This window comes from Physeter macrocephalus, chromosome 19, assembly GCF_002837175.3.
Source record: "Physeter macrocephalus isolate SW-GA chromosome 19, ASM283717v5, whole genome shotgun sequence".
NCBI classification, from domain to species: Eukaryota; Metazoa; Chordata; class Mammalia; order Artiodactyla; family Physeteridae; genus Physeter; species Physeter macrocephalus.
In genome coordinates this window covers 11132107-11148447 of record NC_041232.1, presented here as the reverse complement: position 1 = coordinate 11148447, position 16341 = coordinate 11132107, and the positions used below count along the sequence as shown (strand labels likewise).

The 16341-nt window shown below is 37.8% G+C and overlaps 1 protein-coding gene across 1 annotated transcript in view; it reads left to right on the top strand.

The window, feature by feature from the left end:
- The window catches only part of HECTD4 (HECT domain E3 ubiquitin protein ligase 4), a 197188-nt gene that overhangs the window by 32058 nt on the left and 148789 nt on the right, over positions 1-16341 (top strand). Inside the window, exon 2 of the mRNA XM_055080495.1 lies at positions 15754-16271. Within this exon, the coding sequence (XP_054936470.1) occupies positions 15754-16271 (518 nt within the window). The remainder of the gene's footprint in view (positions 1-15753; positions 16272-16341) is intronic.

The following is a 16341-nucleotide window of genomic DNA, read 5'->3' as shown; positions in this document are numbered from 1 at the left end:
AGCATAGAATGTTGTAAGTTAAATACACATTGCATTCATGTGGTAAATTGTAGTGTTTTTGAAATAAATTCCAAGATGTAAATTTTTAATGCTTCATTTTGTTGTCTGTTTCATTGCTTACTAGAGAAAGAATTTCTCTGGTAAAAAATCATGTTGGAAAGAAAAATTGAACTTTAGATATTTTTTGATGTTTCAGGACATAAGTATAACATGGTAATAACTTGGTGTATGTGGCTTTGGCAGCAAAAATTAGTCAATCCAAAACTTCACAGAAGCAACTTCTGGCTGTTAAAATCCATAATGCGATAGGTCTTTTTCATGTGTTCCTCCTTTATCATATCTAGGCAAGGACGTTATAACTCAGAAGTGATAATAAAAGTTGCATTAAGAGGGGGAATTTTATGTATTTTGCTGTCATAATTTATAAAACTCTTAGAAATTTGAAGCTGTAGGTTCCAGATAAAGGCCATAAAAAGTGGATTTTTTTCTTAGGTTTTTCTGATCATGGGACAGGACCAATAGCTCAGCAATGAATCATCCATATTTTAGATATCAAAAGTGAAGCTATAGATTTTGAGCCGATTTAGGTTTTCTAATGTTCAGATGAGAGGAAAGTGGACGAGCAAAACTTTGGGGTTGATAGCCCTATGTAATTATTTTGGAAGAGCAATGTTTGACATGTGTTAAATTCTCCAGAAAGTTGCCTTTAGACGTAAATCTTTTTTAGCCACGAGTTTCTGGATTTGTCCCTGATTTGCTAAGATAGGAGTTGCATATCTAATATGTAATCTAATGTGATTAAGTATCTAATATAGTTAAGCTTTGTGTTACCTTCTTTTTTTTAATGATTTTTTTTAAAATTTTAATTTACTTTTGGCTGATTTGGGTCTTCGTTGCTGTGCGTGGGCTTTCTCTAGTTGCGGCGAGCGGGAGCTACTCTTCGTTGCGGTGCGCGGGCTTCTCATTGCGGTGGCTTCTCTTGTTGCGGAGCACGGGCTCTAGGCGCGCAGGCTTCAGTAGTTGTGGCTCACGGGCTCTAGAGAGCAGGCTCAGTAGTTGTGGCTCACGGGCTTAGTTGCTCCGCGGCATGTGGGATCTTCCCCGATTAGGGCTGGAACCCGTGTCCCCTGCATCGGCAGGAGGATTCTCAACCACTGCGCCACCAAGGAAGCCCTGTTACCTTATTTTTTAGTGGTTTATCCTTATACTCCTTGCTCCCTGCCGCCAACAGCATATTAAGTCTTAGCTACAAAAGGTACATTTAATTTTAGCTAGCTGGTTAGTTTTACTGAACATTTGTTCTTTGCAGACTGAGGGAGACAGATGGATTTGAATTCTAAAGTGGAGTCTTGATTTAGTAGAAGAAATAGCCAGTAAAGTGATAGACGAGGTTTCCAGGCAGTTTTAATTAGTCAGGCGCAGCTGTGAGCAGGAATTGATGAGAAGGGCAAGATTTCGTGGTATAAAAGATGCAGCATTTCTCGTGTTTCTTAGAGGTATTTAGGGGTCAGCCATGGTCATCGGTGATTTTTACTGAGTAGTCGTTTGGTGCCTATTCATGTTCTTGCCTACCCCAGCCAAACAATTACAGGCTACAGGTTTAAAATTAACGTCTCTGATTTTATAATCAAAGTATGGATGACACTGATATCAGCTTCTTTGTTCATGTTGACTAAAGAAGTCATTGGAAGTACTGATCTAGGAGTGTGTTTGCAAACGATGTCTTATTGTGTCTATTGCTTTCTGTTGTTTGTTTTGTTGGGCATGTATGTGCACTGTCAGGTAGCATCTTTAGTCATTTGCTCATTCAGTAAATATTTTTTGAGCACCTGTCATGTACCAGGTTCTCTGGTGTTTGGGATACACTAGGGAACAAAACAGACAAAGTTGTAAGCCATAATGAGAGAGTTTGAAATAAATTTGAAAAAGATATTTTTCAACTAATATTAACTAATGTTATTGAGTGCTTACTACATGCCAGGTGCTGTGCTCTGTGCCTTATTTCAGGAGAAAGAATTCAAAACATGCTGAGATTTTAGTGCAGAAGATAAAGAGATGAATGAATCTAAGTGTGCACCCTTGAGAAGTTTACAATCTATCAGAATCCCTCTGGTAACGATAATTATCTGTAGAACTTGTATTTTAATTGAGCTTATGATTAGAATCCCTCCTGTGCACAATTCTGAGGATTGACAAATTTTGCAAACCGGGACTTCCTATGTCCCTGATGGGAGGTTGTTCGTCACACTCAATGTCAGGTGGCGGTAGTTAGTTAGGCTTATTGCATGCATTCAATCAAATGGTTACTATAGAGCAGTATTTTTTCACCCTCAGCTAGGTGATGCTCTGCTGCGGGGGCTTCCCTGTACGTTGCAGGATGTCCGTCCCTGGCCTCTACCCACTAGATGCCAGTAACACCTCTGTACTTGTAACAACCCAAAATATTTCCCGGCATTGCCACACATCCCCTGGGAGGCATCAAGAGTCTCTGTCTCCCTAGACAGTCAGCACCTCCTCCAGGAGGCAGAGCCAACTGCAGCATCACCCAAAGCTTAGCTTGTGCCACCCGCTCACACTCTTCCTACAAATGGGAAGTGCTTGGGCTATTCACACCTGATACTGGGAGTACTCTGGTTAGACAGTGACCATGTTTCTAGAGAAACCACTAAGTGCTTGTCAGCGGTGGGGATAATGATCTTGGTCTGCTTTTCAGAGCTAGAATAAACAATGGGAATTACAACATTTTCATTATTAAATATATCATGAATTCAAATGGTATATATGGAAGGTATGTATTTTTGGGTAGAACTTTTGAATATATAAATTAAACTAAATTAAAAAAATATATTCTGTTATTCCACCACCCAGTTAAGAAATGGGTCCTCACCAATCCCTTTAAAGACCCCTGCATGCTCCACCATTCAACCCTCCCTCTCTCCCACATAGGATACCACTATCTTGAATTCTGTGTTTGTTTTTCTTTTGCTTTTCTGTATTGTTTTATAGTATACACACAACTCTAAACATTACAGAGCTCAGTTTTGTGTGTTTTAAGACCTTATTTTATAAATGTAGTATGCCATATGTAATTTTTGTGACTTGCTTTATTTTCTGCTCCACATGTGTTATATGATTCTTCCATGCTGATGTGTGTAGCTATACTTCTGTTTTCACTGCTGTGTAATTATATGAATACATCACAGTGTATCCATTTTGTTGATGAATATTTGAGTTGTTTCCAGTTGTGTTTTTTTTGTTATTGTAAACAATGTTGCTGTAAATATTCTTGTACTTGTCATCTGGTGTTAATGTGCAAGCGTTTCTGTAGGGAATTACCCAGGAGTGGATTGTTGTATTGTAGGCTATATGCATGGAGCAGGCTGAAGGATGGCCCCTAAAGATAACAGGTCCTAATACCTGGAACCTATAAATGTTACCTTATGTGGAAAGAGGATCTTTGCAGGTGTGATTAAGTTAAGGATCTTGAGCTGGGGAGATGATCCTAGATTATCAGGTGGGCCCTAAATGCAGTCACAAGTGTCCTTAATAGAGGAGAGGCCAACGGAAATTACACCGAGTATAAGAGGAGAAGGCCCTGTGATCACAGAGGCAGAGATTGAAGTGATGTAGCCACAGCCCAGGATGCCAGCAGCCACCAAAAGTTGGAAGAGCCGAGAAACAAACTCTTTCCTAGAGCCTCTGGAGAGAGTGCAGCCCTGCCAGCAACACCTGGAATTTGGCCCAGTGATACTGATTTTGGACTTCTGGCCTCCAGAACTGTGAGAAAATAAATATCTGTTGTTTTAAGCCACTAAGTATGGTGATTTGTTATAGCCGCGACCAGGAGCTAAAACAATTCTTTTTTTTTATTATTTTTTTTCATTTTCATTTTAACTGGAAAATACCAATTGTTTTCTAACGTGTCTGTACTAATTTATGTTTCCACCAGAAGTGTCTAAGAATTACTATTGTTTCACATTCTTCTCAGTAGTTTGATACTTTTGCATTTTACCAGGAGATTTTTCTAAGCAATTTTATAAAATTTAGTACAAACTTTAAAAAATTTAGTTCAGAATGCAAAAACAAACAAAAAACTACACAAATAAGAAAGTAAAAACGTTGATATTGAATACTGTAGTAATGTAGAGAAGGGGTTTGGTTAAATTAATACATATGCTACAGATACTGTGTTATACATGTTATTTCTCTTGCCTCGTCTTCTAACCACTAAACTTAATATTTTCTGCACACATTCTTCCTTCTCGTGAAAATAATCCAGTGATTTTTTGGTACTCATTACATGAATTGGCATGCTTTTTAGGTTTCTGTTTGGTTTGTGTCTGTTTTTACTCTATCCCATGTTAAAGCTTTTTGGCTAAACATAAGTTGGTAAAATAGTATTTTTGGGGGGGAGGCAATAACTATAACCTAGCTGCTCAGGAAGATAGTATATTTGTGCATGTATTTTGAGGGAACAATGTTTAGTCATCAATCCCAGAAAATGTTATCATGCCCTTGTCTCATGAAGTATATTGTTTGATGATAAACATATTGCACATACTAACAATAATTATACTTTAGGGATGAATTGCATTTGGCACTTTAAAAAGTAATTTTAAAATGTATATCCTCATTTGATTAATTTGTTCTTTTGTTGTGTTCCTTAAGGGTAAGCATTTAAGCGAATATATTTACTTAGGAAACTAGATTAATCATAGTTATTTTTACACAATTTTGAGAGTCTATTAGCAAAATTAAGTTTTTATTAAAGTTTCTATTAGCAAAGTGGCAAATTGAGGTGATTTAGCTAGTCTTTTTAAAGACTGCTCACTTTAATAGAATCCTAGCATTGGAAGAAGAAATCCTTGTGTGTCATTTACATTACAAGAACTATAGTAAAGAGCCATCCAGTTTCTTCTTGATTGTGACCAGTGAAGGGGCTCTTAGAATCTCTTAAGCTTTTGGTTTTGACAAGCATTTTTTTAAAAAACACTTTTCTTATAAAAATTTGGAAAATTGCCTCAAAATATTAAAGTAGACGGAATTGCATAATGAACCCTTATGTACCCATTACCAACTTTGATAATTTTCAACTCATGGCTGGTCTTGTTTCACCTATGCTGCCACCTACTTCTCTTTCCCATATTTTTCCCATATTATTTTAAAGTAAATCCATGACATCCTATCACTTTATCCATAAGTATTTCGAGATGTATCTAAAAGATGAGGACTCCTTTAAAAGAACATAATCACATATTTCATACCTTTAAAAATTAACAGTATTTCTTTAATATAATTAAATATGCAGTCAGCATTCACATTTCCAATTGTGATTGTGCTAATATTTTTAAAAGGTTGTTTGGATGAGGTTATAAATAAGATATAATGGTTTTTTGTTTTTTGTTTTTTTTTGCGGTACGCGGGCCCCCCACTGTTGTGGCCTCTCCCGTTGTGGAGCACAGGCTCTGGACGCGCAAGCTCAGCGGCCACGGCTCACGGGCCCAGCCACTACGCGGCATGTGGGATCCTCCCGGACCGGGGCACGAATCCGTGTCCCCTGCATCGGCAGGCGGACTCTCAACCACTGCGCCACCAGGGAAGCCGCAGGATATAATGTATTTTAAACTACATATTACTTCTCTTCTCTTTTTTTTTTTTTCCTCTGCCTTGCAATTTATTTGTTGAAGAAAGTTGGTTCTTTGTCCTGTTGAGTTTCCTATGGTCTAGATTATGCTTATTGTACCCCCTTGGTATAGTTTAACATCTTTTTTCTGTCCTCTGTATTTCCCGTAAATTCACATTTGGATCTCACTTCTAGACCACGGTTCCATCAGGTTTAAGTTTGATTTTGTTTTTCCTTTATTTTTTGGCAAGATTGCTTTACGGGTGGTGGTGTATATTTTCATCATTAGGCTCATAATGTCAGCTTATTTTTGTGTGATGTTTGCAGCTGCTAAAGCTCAATACCTAGATCTAGTACACTGAGATTGCAGAATGGTGATAGCCTGTCATTCCTTCATTTATTAGCTGGAATTCTTCTATACAGAGAAGTTTTCTTTTATCAACTGTTTGCTTACCTCGGTGGACAGGTTATATAAGAAAGGCAGGGTAAATGATTGACTCTTTCCCTGTATTAACCAGTTTACCAAAAATAGAGTTGGTTTGCCAACATCCTCCAATGGTGGGGTTTTTAAAAAATATTATAAATTTGTGGATTTAAATGTATTTGATGTGTTTCTGTCCATTGAACTTACTGTCCTTACTGGCTTGGCAAAATTATTGTTTCTTAAAATGGACTGTCCTTTTTCCAAAGAAGATATGTGAATGACCTTATGAAAAACTGAAAAGCTTATGAAAAGATGCTCAACATCATTAGCCTTCAGGGAAATGCAAATCAAAACCACATGAGTTACCACTTCAAGCCCCCTTGGATGGCTCTAATCAAAAGACAGATAATAACAAGTGTTAGCAATAATGTGGAGAAATTGAAATCTTTATACATTACTGGTGGGAATGTAACATGGTGCAGCCACTTTGGAAAACAGTTTAACAGTTCCTCCAAAAGGTAAACAGAGTTACCATATTATTTGGCAGTTTCACTCTTATGTTTTCATCCCTCTTGGTTATAAAGCTATGTCCATACAAAAACTTGTACTTGAATATTCATAGCAGCATTATTCATAATTGCCAAAAAATGGAAAGAACTTGTGTCCATCAACTGATGAATGGATAAATAAGATATGGTATATTCATTAAATGGAATACAATTCAGCAATAAAAAGGAGCGAAGTACTGATACATACTACAACATGGATGAATTTTGAACAGTATGCTAAGTGAAAGAGGGCAGTCACAAAATACCCCTCAGAGTACGATTCCATTTCTATTAAATGTAAAGAAAATAGGTAAATCTATAGTAACAGTAGATTAGTGATTGCCTAGGGCTGAAGGATTTGGGGGGACATGGGGAGTGACTGCCAATGGGTACAGAGTTTCTTTTGGAGGTGATGCAAATGTTCTAAAATTGTGGTAATGAATGCACAACTGTCAATACGCTAAAAGCCATTGGATTGTATAATTTAAGTGGATGAATTTTATGGTATGTGAATTGCATTAAAATAAGCCTTTTTATAAAGATCATTATATTAAAAAAAAAAAGTACTACCCAGAGTCATCCAGAGAGCCTGCTTTAGATGCAGATTCCAGGGTAATCCTAGACCTTTTGAAACAGTGTTTATAATTGGATCCCAAGAATCTTTTTTAAAGAGTAAATACATCCAGGAATTCTGTTTGAATTATTATCAAGTTGTTTGTTAGGCTGTGCATCCCAGTAACTTCCTGTTTCTGCCTCTCCTGGAGCAATAAGGGAGGAGAGTAAGTCTTCCTCTTCCACATGACAGCCCTTGAAACTTATGAAGGCAGCTCCCCCTTCCAACCTACCTTTGTAGGCCAGGCAACCCTAGTTCCTTACCATTTCTCATGTGACGTGATTGTCAGATTAGTCACATCACCTCTTCTGGACACACAGTCTGGTAAAGATCTTTTAAAATGAGGTACTTTGAACAGGATTTTCCAGTTATAGTTTGACCATTGCAGAATATAAGTGGGATTATTACCTCCCTTGCTTCTGACACTGAAATTCTACTAATGTATTAAGATATATTAACATTTTTAAAAATGGTGGTGGCTCAAATGAAGCATATGTTTAATTCAAACCTCCTTTACCCCACCCTCAACACTCCCAGGTTTTATCTAGTCGGGTCTTCCTTATAGGTTTATCTGGAAAAGTTCCCTTTCTTGGTGGTGACCTGGTCCAAAATAAGGAAGCATCTTTAATGTCCTAACAATTATTTAGCAGTTTCAAGTTTTTCAGAGCACTCCCTATACATTATTTCCTTTGATCTTAACAGTGTAAACCCGTCATTTTATAGATGTAGAAACACAGACTGAGAGAATTTAAGTAAAATGCCTAAGGGGAGAGTTATTTGCAGAGGCTGGGCTAGAACCTAGTTTCCTTAACTCAGTGGTTTGTAATCTTGGCTGCACATCGCATTCACCTGTGGAGTTAAAAAAAAAAACAAAAACGAAAACTAGTTTCCATCCCTAGATATTTTGAGTTAATCGGGCTGGGGTGGGACCTATTTGGTATTATTTAAAAGCCCTCAAGGCAGTTCTAATGTTTAGCCAGGGTTGAGCAACTGCCCTAACTCATATCCTCATGTTCCCTCCCTGTCACATATATTTTCTTCATCTAATTGAAATAGTCTTACGTGGAAGAGGAAGAATTATTTTCCATTGCTCCAGAAGACAGAATCACAATTAGTCCAAGTGAGAGAAGGTTACTCAGATGTACAGTGGGGACCAGATGTACATCTTAAGGGAATTATTCTTGGAATTTATGTATCTTCTCATTCATTAATTTATCAAACTTTTATGTGCCAGACACTGTGCTAAGCCCTGAGGGTACAAATATGAATAAGACATGGTTTCCCCCTGTCAGAGCTCACAAGTTGAAAGGGGGGACAGATTTAAATAACATAGTAGAGTGCAGTATGTGTTACACATATTGGGAGCTCTATAATTTCCTTTGTTATATTTTTGTATTTGTAAATTGTCAACAGTGATTTTCTTATTAAGATATATTTATGCAAAGCATTTGGTGACTATGTCACAATGATAGTCTTTACATTAAGTATGTAATTCAAGCAATAACAGGTGAAGTTAGTCTTTGCATAGATGTCTTTTTTCTTTAAATACTCCTAATGATAAAATTTATACTGTTGAAACCATTTTGAGAGTTCATTTCTACATCTTTCTCCGAATTTTATTTTGTTGATTACTGAGCATAGGAAGATGATCTGTATTGGCTTTGTCAAGATTTTGTGTTGGTGAAAAAAATGATTTTGTAACAGAGAAAGTTTTAGATTTGGACTCTATGCCTCAGATCAGCTTTGAAGAGCCACTCTATATACCACTCACTACATTTCCTTTATGGACATCATTTATTAAAAACAAATCATTGATACATTTTCTATTGAAATACCAGATACATTTATCCTTAGAGTTTGTATCTGACCCTCTGGTACAGGTATCTGACCCTCAGATAGAGGTATATCCTGGACAATACGGGAACACCAAAAAGTTATTCTGGGGAGGTGAAGAGGGAGGAAGAAAAGAGGGAGGAAATCAGAGTTTTTCAAAGTTGGCGGTGGAGCAGAGCTGGGTTCTGAATGATAGGCAGGATTTAGACTGAGTGGTATGGACATTCAGGCCACATCAGGGAGATGGAAAAATGGGACGCTGATCATGGAACATGACAAAAGATGAAAACTGGGCAGGGACAGGACAAGATGGAACTTTTATGAAAAAGAATCTGAACAGTGATTTCTTATATGTGGGAGTCCTCGGAGTCCTAACAATCCTGCTCTCGAAAGCAGTTGGACAGAGATCTAGGAAAAATCACCATGTGCTGGAGAAAGCTTTATAGGGCTGAGCCGAAGCTAATTAGTCTGGTGACAAGTCAGGGTCCATTCCTAGTTTTGACACCAAGCTAGGGGCTAAAACTCGTGAATTAAAGTAAAGTGTGAAATTTAATTGTGGTTATCAGTTAAGACCCTTAAAGGCCCTTTTATTTTATTTATTTATTTATTTATTTATTTATTTATTTATTTATTTATTTATTTATTTAGCGGTACGCGGGCCTCTCACTGCTGTGGCCTCTCTCGTTGCGGAGCACAGGCTCCGGACGCGCAGGCTCAGCGGCCATGGCTTACGGGCCCAGCCGCTCCGCGGCATGTGGGATCTTCCCGGACCAGGGCACGAACCTGTGTCCCCTGCATCGGCAGGTGGACTCTCAACCACTGCGCCACCAGGGAAGCCCTATTTTATTTTTTTAAACATTTTTATTTTGGGCTGCGTTGTGTCTTCGTTGCTGCGCTCGGGCTTTCTCTAGTTGTGGCGAGTGGGGGCTACTCTTCGTTGTGGTGCGCGGGTTTCTCATTGCGGTGGCTTCTCTTGTTGCGGGGCACGAGCTGTAGGCACGTGGGCTTCAGTAGTTGTGGCTTGCGGGCTCTGGAGCGCACGCTCAACAGTTGTGGTGCCCATGCGTAGTTGCTCCCCAGCATGTGGGATCTTCCCTGACCAGGGCTCGAACCCATGTCCCCGGCATTGGCAGGTGGATTCTTAACCATTGCGCCACCAGTGAAGTCCAAGACCCTTTAAAAAAAAATAGGTGATGTTGAGAGTTTGAACACGTATTTCCACGATTGGATAAGGTCATGCAGCTTCAGGGTCTAATTTAATTGATAAGGGATCCTCACTTGATTTAGGCTTTCGTTTTAGAATTCCATCCTTCTATTCGTGATTCATTTACTTGGTTCACATAAAATCTTTCTGATCTTTGAGTTGCCATATGCAATTCAATTTGGCCATGATTGCCATCTTCATAATGTAAAAATGGTAGGAAAATCTGTAGAAGGGTTTAAAAACTCACTCTAACGTTTGAGAGGGTTTCAGTATTCTATAGACTCTACTGAAAAGTTTTGTCCTGGGCTTGTGAGTCTGGTCAGTTGATCTGCTTTGGAATAATCCAGGTATAAATTCCTTTTATGCTGACAGGTTCATATAATGAATTGAATCAGTTAATGTACCATACTAGGGAGTACAGCAATTTATTTGGAGCTTGAGTGATACTGAGTTTTAAATATCATTGCTTTTTGGAGAGTGAAACGTTTTATTGTTCACTGATAGTTACCAGCATCTGTGGTGGTCTCTCCCATCCCACCACCAGTCCTTCAGTGAGAGAAACTGCTGCCAAAGTTCAATAGATGGGACTAGTGAATTGATTTAAGGAAAGTACTTCCTATGGTACTTGTGATTGTTCTTTGTCAGATATGTCCCCCAAATGTTGATTATGTCAATTGTGTCACTATTTGTTTGACTAGCAGTTATTTAAAGGTAGTGTTTGCTTCTGTAAAATACCAGCTCTAGTTAAGACTGCTTTTCTTCAATATAAACTATTCCACTTGTCATCACTATTTCTTTTTTTTTTTTTAACAGAGAAAAAAAACCCTCATGTTTCTATTACCACAAATACCAATGACATTTCAAAATTGAATAAGCATGTTTTACATAGTCCTTTTTATGGGGCATACACAGTTTTTAATACTCCTTTTTATTGTGTAGTTTTAATTATTTTTTATTTATTGCATAATATTCCATTGTGATATGTTATAATTTAATTGAACACTTCTGAATATTGAGATTGCTTCCACTTTTTCCACTATAATAAGACTGCAGTGAAAATCTCTGTGCATTTTTATTTCTGGAATGTTTCTTTAGGATAAATTCTTAAAAATGGGATTACTTTCTATTTCTTTCAGAGGTAGGAGACAATATATCTTTTAGTGTCTATTTTGATCCTTTTAGAGAATTACATCTCTGCTATTCTGAAGAGCAAAGTAGATGGAAATTGAGATTAACATTTAGGGGAATATGGTAGTTCATTCCCTAATCTTGATTTTTCTACTAATTACTAGTCTAGTTAATTTCCTTATGTGTTTATACAGTATTCTCTATTACTTGAAAAGCCTCTATATGCTTATTCTCCCTACTATATTTACTTGAAATGCATGTTGGCGTTTTACATTTCTCATCATGGCTGACAGGTATATGTTCTGTGTTTTTCCAAATGAAAAAAAAATTGGCTAAAATATGGTCTTCTATACTTCTTTTTTTAAAAAATATTTATTTATTTATTATTTATTTGGTTGCATCAGGTCTTAGTTGCAGCAGGCGGGTTCCTTAGTTGTGGCACATGGGCTCCTTAGTTGCAGCTTGCAAGCTTCTTATTTGCGTCTCGCTGGCTTCTTAGTTGCAGCATGTGGGCTCCTTAGTTGTGGCATGCATGTGGGATCTAGTTCGCTGACCAGGGATCAAACCGGGGCCCCCTGCATTGGGAGCACGGAGTCTTAACCACTGCACCACCGGGCAAGTCCCGATCTTCTGTACTTCTTATGTCAAATATCGGAGTCTTGTTCAAAGCCAGATTTGGCTGGCAAAGAATATTTTGCCTACCTTCTCTTAGCTTTCCAGATGATTGTGTTTAGCTTAAAAACTTGTGTGTCATGTATGATAAAATTATATTAAGGCGGGCTTCCCTGGTGGCGCAGTGGTTGAGAGTCCGCCTGCCGATGCAGGGGACACGGGTTCGTGCCCCGGTCCGGGAAGATCCCACATGCCGCGGAGCGGCTGGGCCCGTGAGCCATGGCAGCTGAGCCTGCGCGTCCGGAACCTGTGCTCCGCAACGGGAGAGCCCACAACAGTGAGAGGCCCACGTACCGGGAAGAAAAAAAAAAAAAATTATATTAAGGCTATGAATTGCTTTGAGTGTCGTTCCCTTAATTGGGGTGACTTCAGCATTATCACCAAAGTACAGTTAGTAAACCTGTCTTCTGATTAAGGGTGACAGGGATCTTCCCTTTTCCTTAAATAGCATTTTTCCTTTTTAAAGAAAAAGTATTAATTTTGTAATGACATTACAGTCTTTTATCTTGGTCAAGAGTCATTACTAAGAGCAGTGGTTTTATATGAGGATCTGAGACAAATTATTTAATATTCATAAGTACCAGAATAGATCCTCCATAGCTGACTTACTAAAACCCAAAGGTATGATATTTTTATAAAATGATTTTAGGCCATGACCTTCAAACTTTAGAATTCTTAAAAACAGCATGTCAGACAGTTCTTAGTTTTCATAAGGCCATTGAAATGGATAATGCTGAGTAATCTAATGGATTTTTGAAAGCATAGTGTGCTTTAGATACTGTTAAATCAATAAACATAACAGTCACTTAAGCGTGTATATTATATAATATTTGGTTAATTATATTATAACTCAAATCCTTTCAGAATATTTGTCTTTCAAGTGGAATGCCAAAAATATAACTGAAGTGCTTGTAAAAATAGAACCATCAGAAAAATACAGAAGTATAGTATATATTTTTTCAGATAATCTTAATATTTGGAGTTAGCTACAGATTCTGTCATATACATCATTTTATGAACCATGAAGTATCGTATTTCAGAAGCATTTATGTTTGAAATTGGTAATAAAACTAAATATCTGAGTTTAACGTTACTGAATTGTTCTTTGATTCTTGTGTCCAATAAAAGCCTGTATTTAATTTTTTAGTAGTTGCTTCATATAACATAAGTCGCCGCTCAGTGTAGCATAAGTAAAAATGTATTTGGAGCATATATGTATTTATTTAATTAATTAATTTTAAAATAATTTTAAAAATTAATTAATTAATTTATCTTTGGCTGAGTTGGGTCTTCGTTGCTGCGCGTGGGCTTTCTCTAGTTGTGGAGCGGGGGCTACTCTTCATTTCGGTGCACGGGCTTCTCATTGCTGTGGCTTCTCTTGTTGCAGAGCACAGGCTCTAGGTGCAAGGGCTTCAGTAGTTGTGGCACGCGGGCTCTAGAGCACAGGCTCAGTAGTTGTGGCACATGGGCTTAGTTGCTCTGCGGCATGTGGGATCTTCCCGGACCAGGGCTCGAACCTGTACCCCCTGCATTGGCAGGCAGATTCTTAACCACTGCTCCACCAGGGAAGTCCACATATGTATTTTATATCAAAGAGTTGTATTGGGTACAGATCACAAAATCAATATTGAAAAGCATTTTAAAAAATGCAACAAAATTTATTTGTTTAGATCGTCATAACTTGAGATGATCAAGTTTAAAATTTTGTCATTTTTCACTACATTAAAAGTATCTCAGTCTTTGGTTGTTGATCGTAATGGTGGAAGCTGGTTACTGACTGTTTTGGGGAGCGATCTTAAAAAAAAAAAAAGGTAATCTAGCTTCCTTAGATACGATTACTTCAGGGTAGATGGTTGCCCTTGAAATGCGATCTTTTTAAAGGAATTTGGAGTTATTTTATCTGCTGTCATGCGAAAAATAATCAGAAGGGTAATTTGTGTTTGATGAATCGAGACAAAAGGATAGGGAAATACAATTTGTATGACTTGATGATAAAGGACATTTAATCAATCATTATTTGATTCTGTTGTATTAAATACTAAATAAAAATGTCCCTAGTTCTTATTTTTAATAATATGATTTGCAATATCACTTTACCCAATGATACCTAGTTGAATACAACCATAGCCTGATTACAACTGTTTTAAATTTTATTTTAAAATTATCATATGGTAGAATTGACCTTTTTTGGGGGGGTGGGTGTGCAGTTCCATGAATCTTAACACATGTATAGATTGATGTAACCACCAGCACAATCAGGATATAGAACAGTTCGTTTGCCTCCCCAAACTCCCTCATACTATCCCTATATAGTCACACCCTGCTTGTACCCCAACCTCTGGCAACCACTGATCTGTTCTCTATCACTATACATTTTTTTTTCAAGAAAGTCATATAAATAGAATAATGCAGATGGAACCTTTTGAAATTGACTTCTTTCACTCAACAAAATGCCATTGAGATTCACTGAGGTTGTGGATATCAGTAGGTCATTTCTTTTTATTGCTTCGTTGTTGGTTGAAATTTTATGGCATTTGGAAATTATTTCTGATCTGACAGACTAGAACTGAAGTTTGAATTGGTTACTTTTTAAAACAATGAATATTTTTTCAAATCAGTTAAATGAGATACATACGTAGTTAATTTTTTGAATTGGAATTTGTTCTCAAACTGAACATTTTTTCAGTTCAGTTTAGTGACTTGCATGTATAGCTAAGCTAGGCAGTTACAGGGTTTACATTTCTCTGGAAGTTCTTGTTGTTTTATTGGGCTAACAGTTTTAAGGGCAAAATTTGAGATTAAAAAAATGTATTTTGCAGGTTTATGAGAGAAATAAAGTGACCTATGACCCTTTAAAATGTCAGTGCCAATGACTTGACAGAATTTTCTTTGCTTTTATTCCAAGCCTCTCCCCATCCTGACTTTCTGGTCTACTGAGAACCAGACACCTCTGGCGCCTGATAATCTGTTTTAATGTGCTTGTTCCAAGAGTGGCCTCTTATTTGTTGGTTACAACAGTCTGTTCATTTTAACTTAGTCACACTTATATGCGTAAATTATTTGCATCATAATTTTAGTTTGATTCTTTATCTTCATAGCTGTTTCCTTTCCTAGTTGATTGAGGATTTAATGGTTTTATTATTTCCCCAGCTGCTGAAAATCTCAAGGAGGTCTCCTGATAATTGTATGTTTTTGGTGAGAAAATAGGGGTGGATCCATTATCAGTGTGAACTGGATAAATCTATACCATGTCACCAATTGAAATAATGGATTAACAGTAGTAAGAATGGAGTGTTCTTCAAAATCAAAGAATAATAAACAATCATTTATTAGTTGGTATATTAGATCTTGAAGATGAAACTTGTTCTGTTTTCACTGACAACCTCCCTGGTAATAGAATTTAGAGACATAGATTTATAACCTGAGCATTGAATAAATATTTATACCTCAACTTTCTAAAATAAGCTACTCAAATTAACTTTTGACCTCCACACTTAATTATTTTCATGATTTGGGTCCTAATCTCACTTTTAATAGCATTAGCAGAAGTGCCAAGGAAAAACATCTCTATCAGCAACCTGGCTTTGGCCACAATTAAGATTTTTTGATGTGGACCATTTTTAGATACCATTGGATAGATTTGCTTCCATAGATGAGAGCAGTGGTGAAAGCAGTACATACCAACTTCTCTATTGGTTCTTTCCTTAGATTTTAACATTTGAGACCAAGAATCCGACGGAATTAGCAGAACGTTTGCGCTCTGTTTGTGGGAATCAGAGCAATGCGTATGCCCGCCTGCTGGAATACCGCCTGAATGCCTTGCGAGGACTGTGGAATGCCCAGCGCCAGCTGGCCTTGGAAGAACAGCATGAAAGGGAAAGTTCGGGTGACGAAGAAACTTTGGCCTTGCTCAAACGCCAGGGCTTGTTGCAGCAACCCGAGCAAGCTCCCTTCACGTCGAGGATGGGGCTTCTGCTGGTCTTCCCCCTTATTCAGTCCCAGAGTAGAACAGACCCCTCTCTCTGTAACATAACTGCTGAGGTGCTATTGAACTGCCTTCGCGACTGCCAGCCTTTGAGCTTGACCAAGGAGCCTGCTGACTGTCTGAATGGAATCGAAACTTTGCTGTGCTCTTGGCTAGAGGAGACTTCTGACACAGGCCGACACATCCCACATAAGCAAAAAGAAAATGCTGCTGCTGCCCTGGTGGCTTTGGCATGTGCCAGGTAAGGAAAATCAAAGGTACCAACTGGTGACCTTGTGATGGCTGCTTCCTGTGTTGGGTGAGTGAATAAG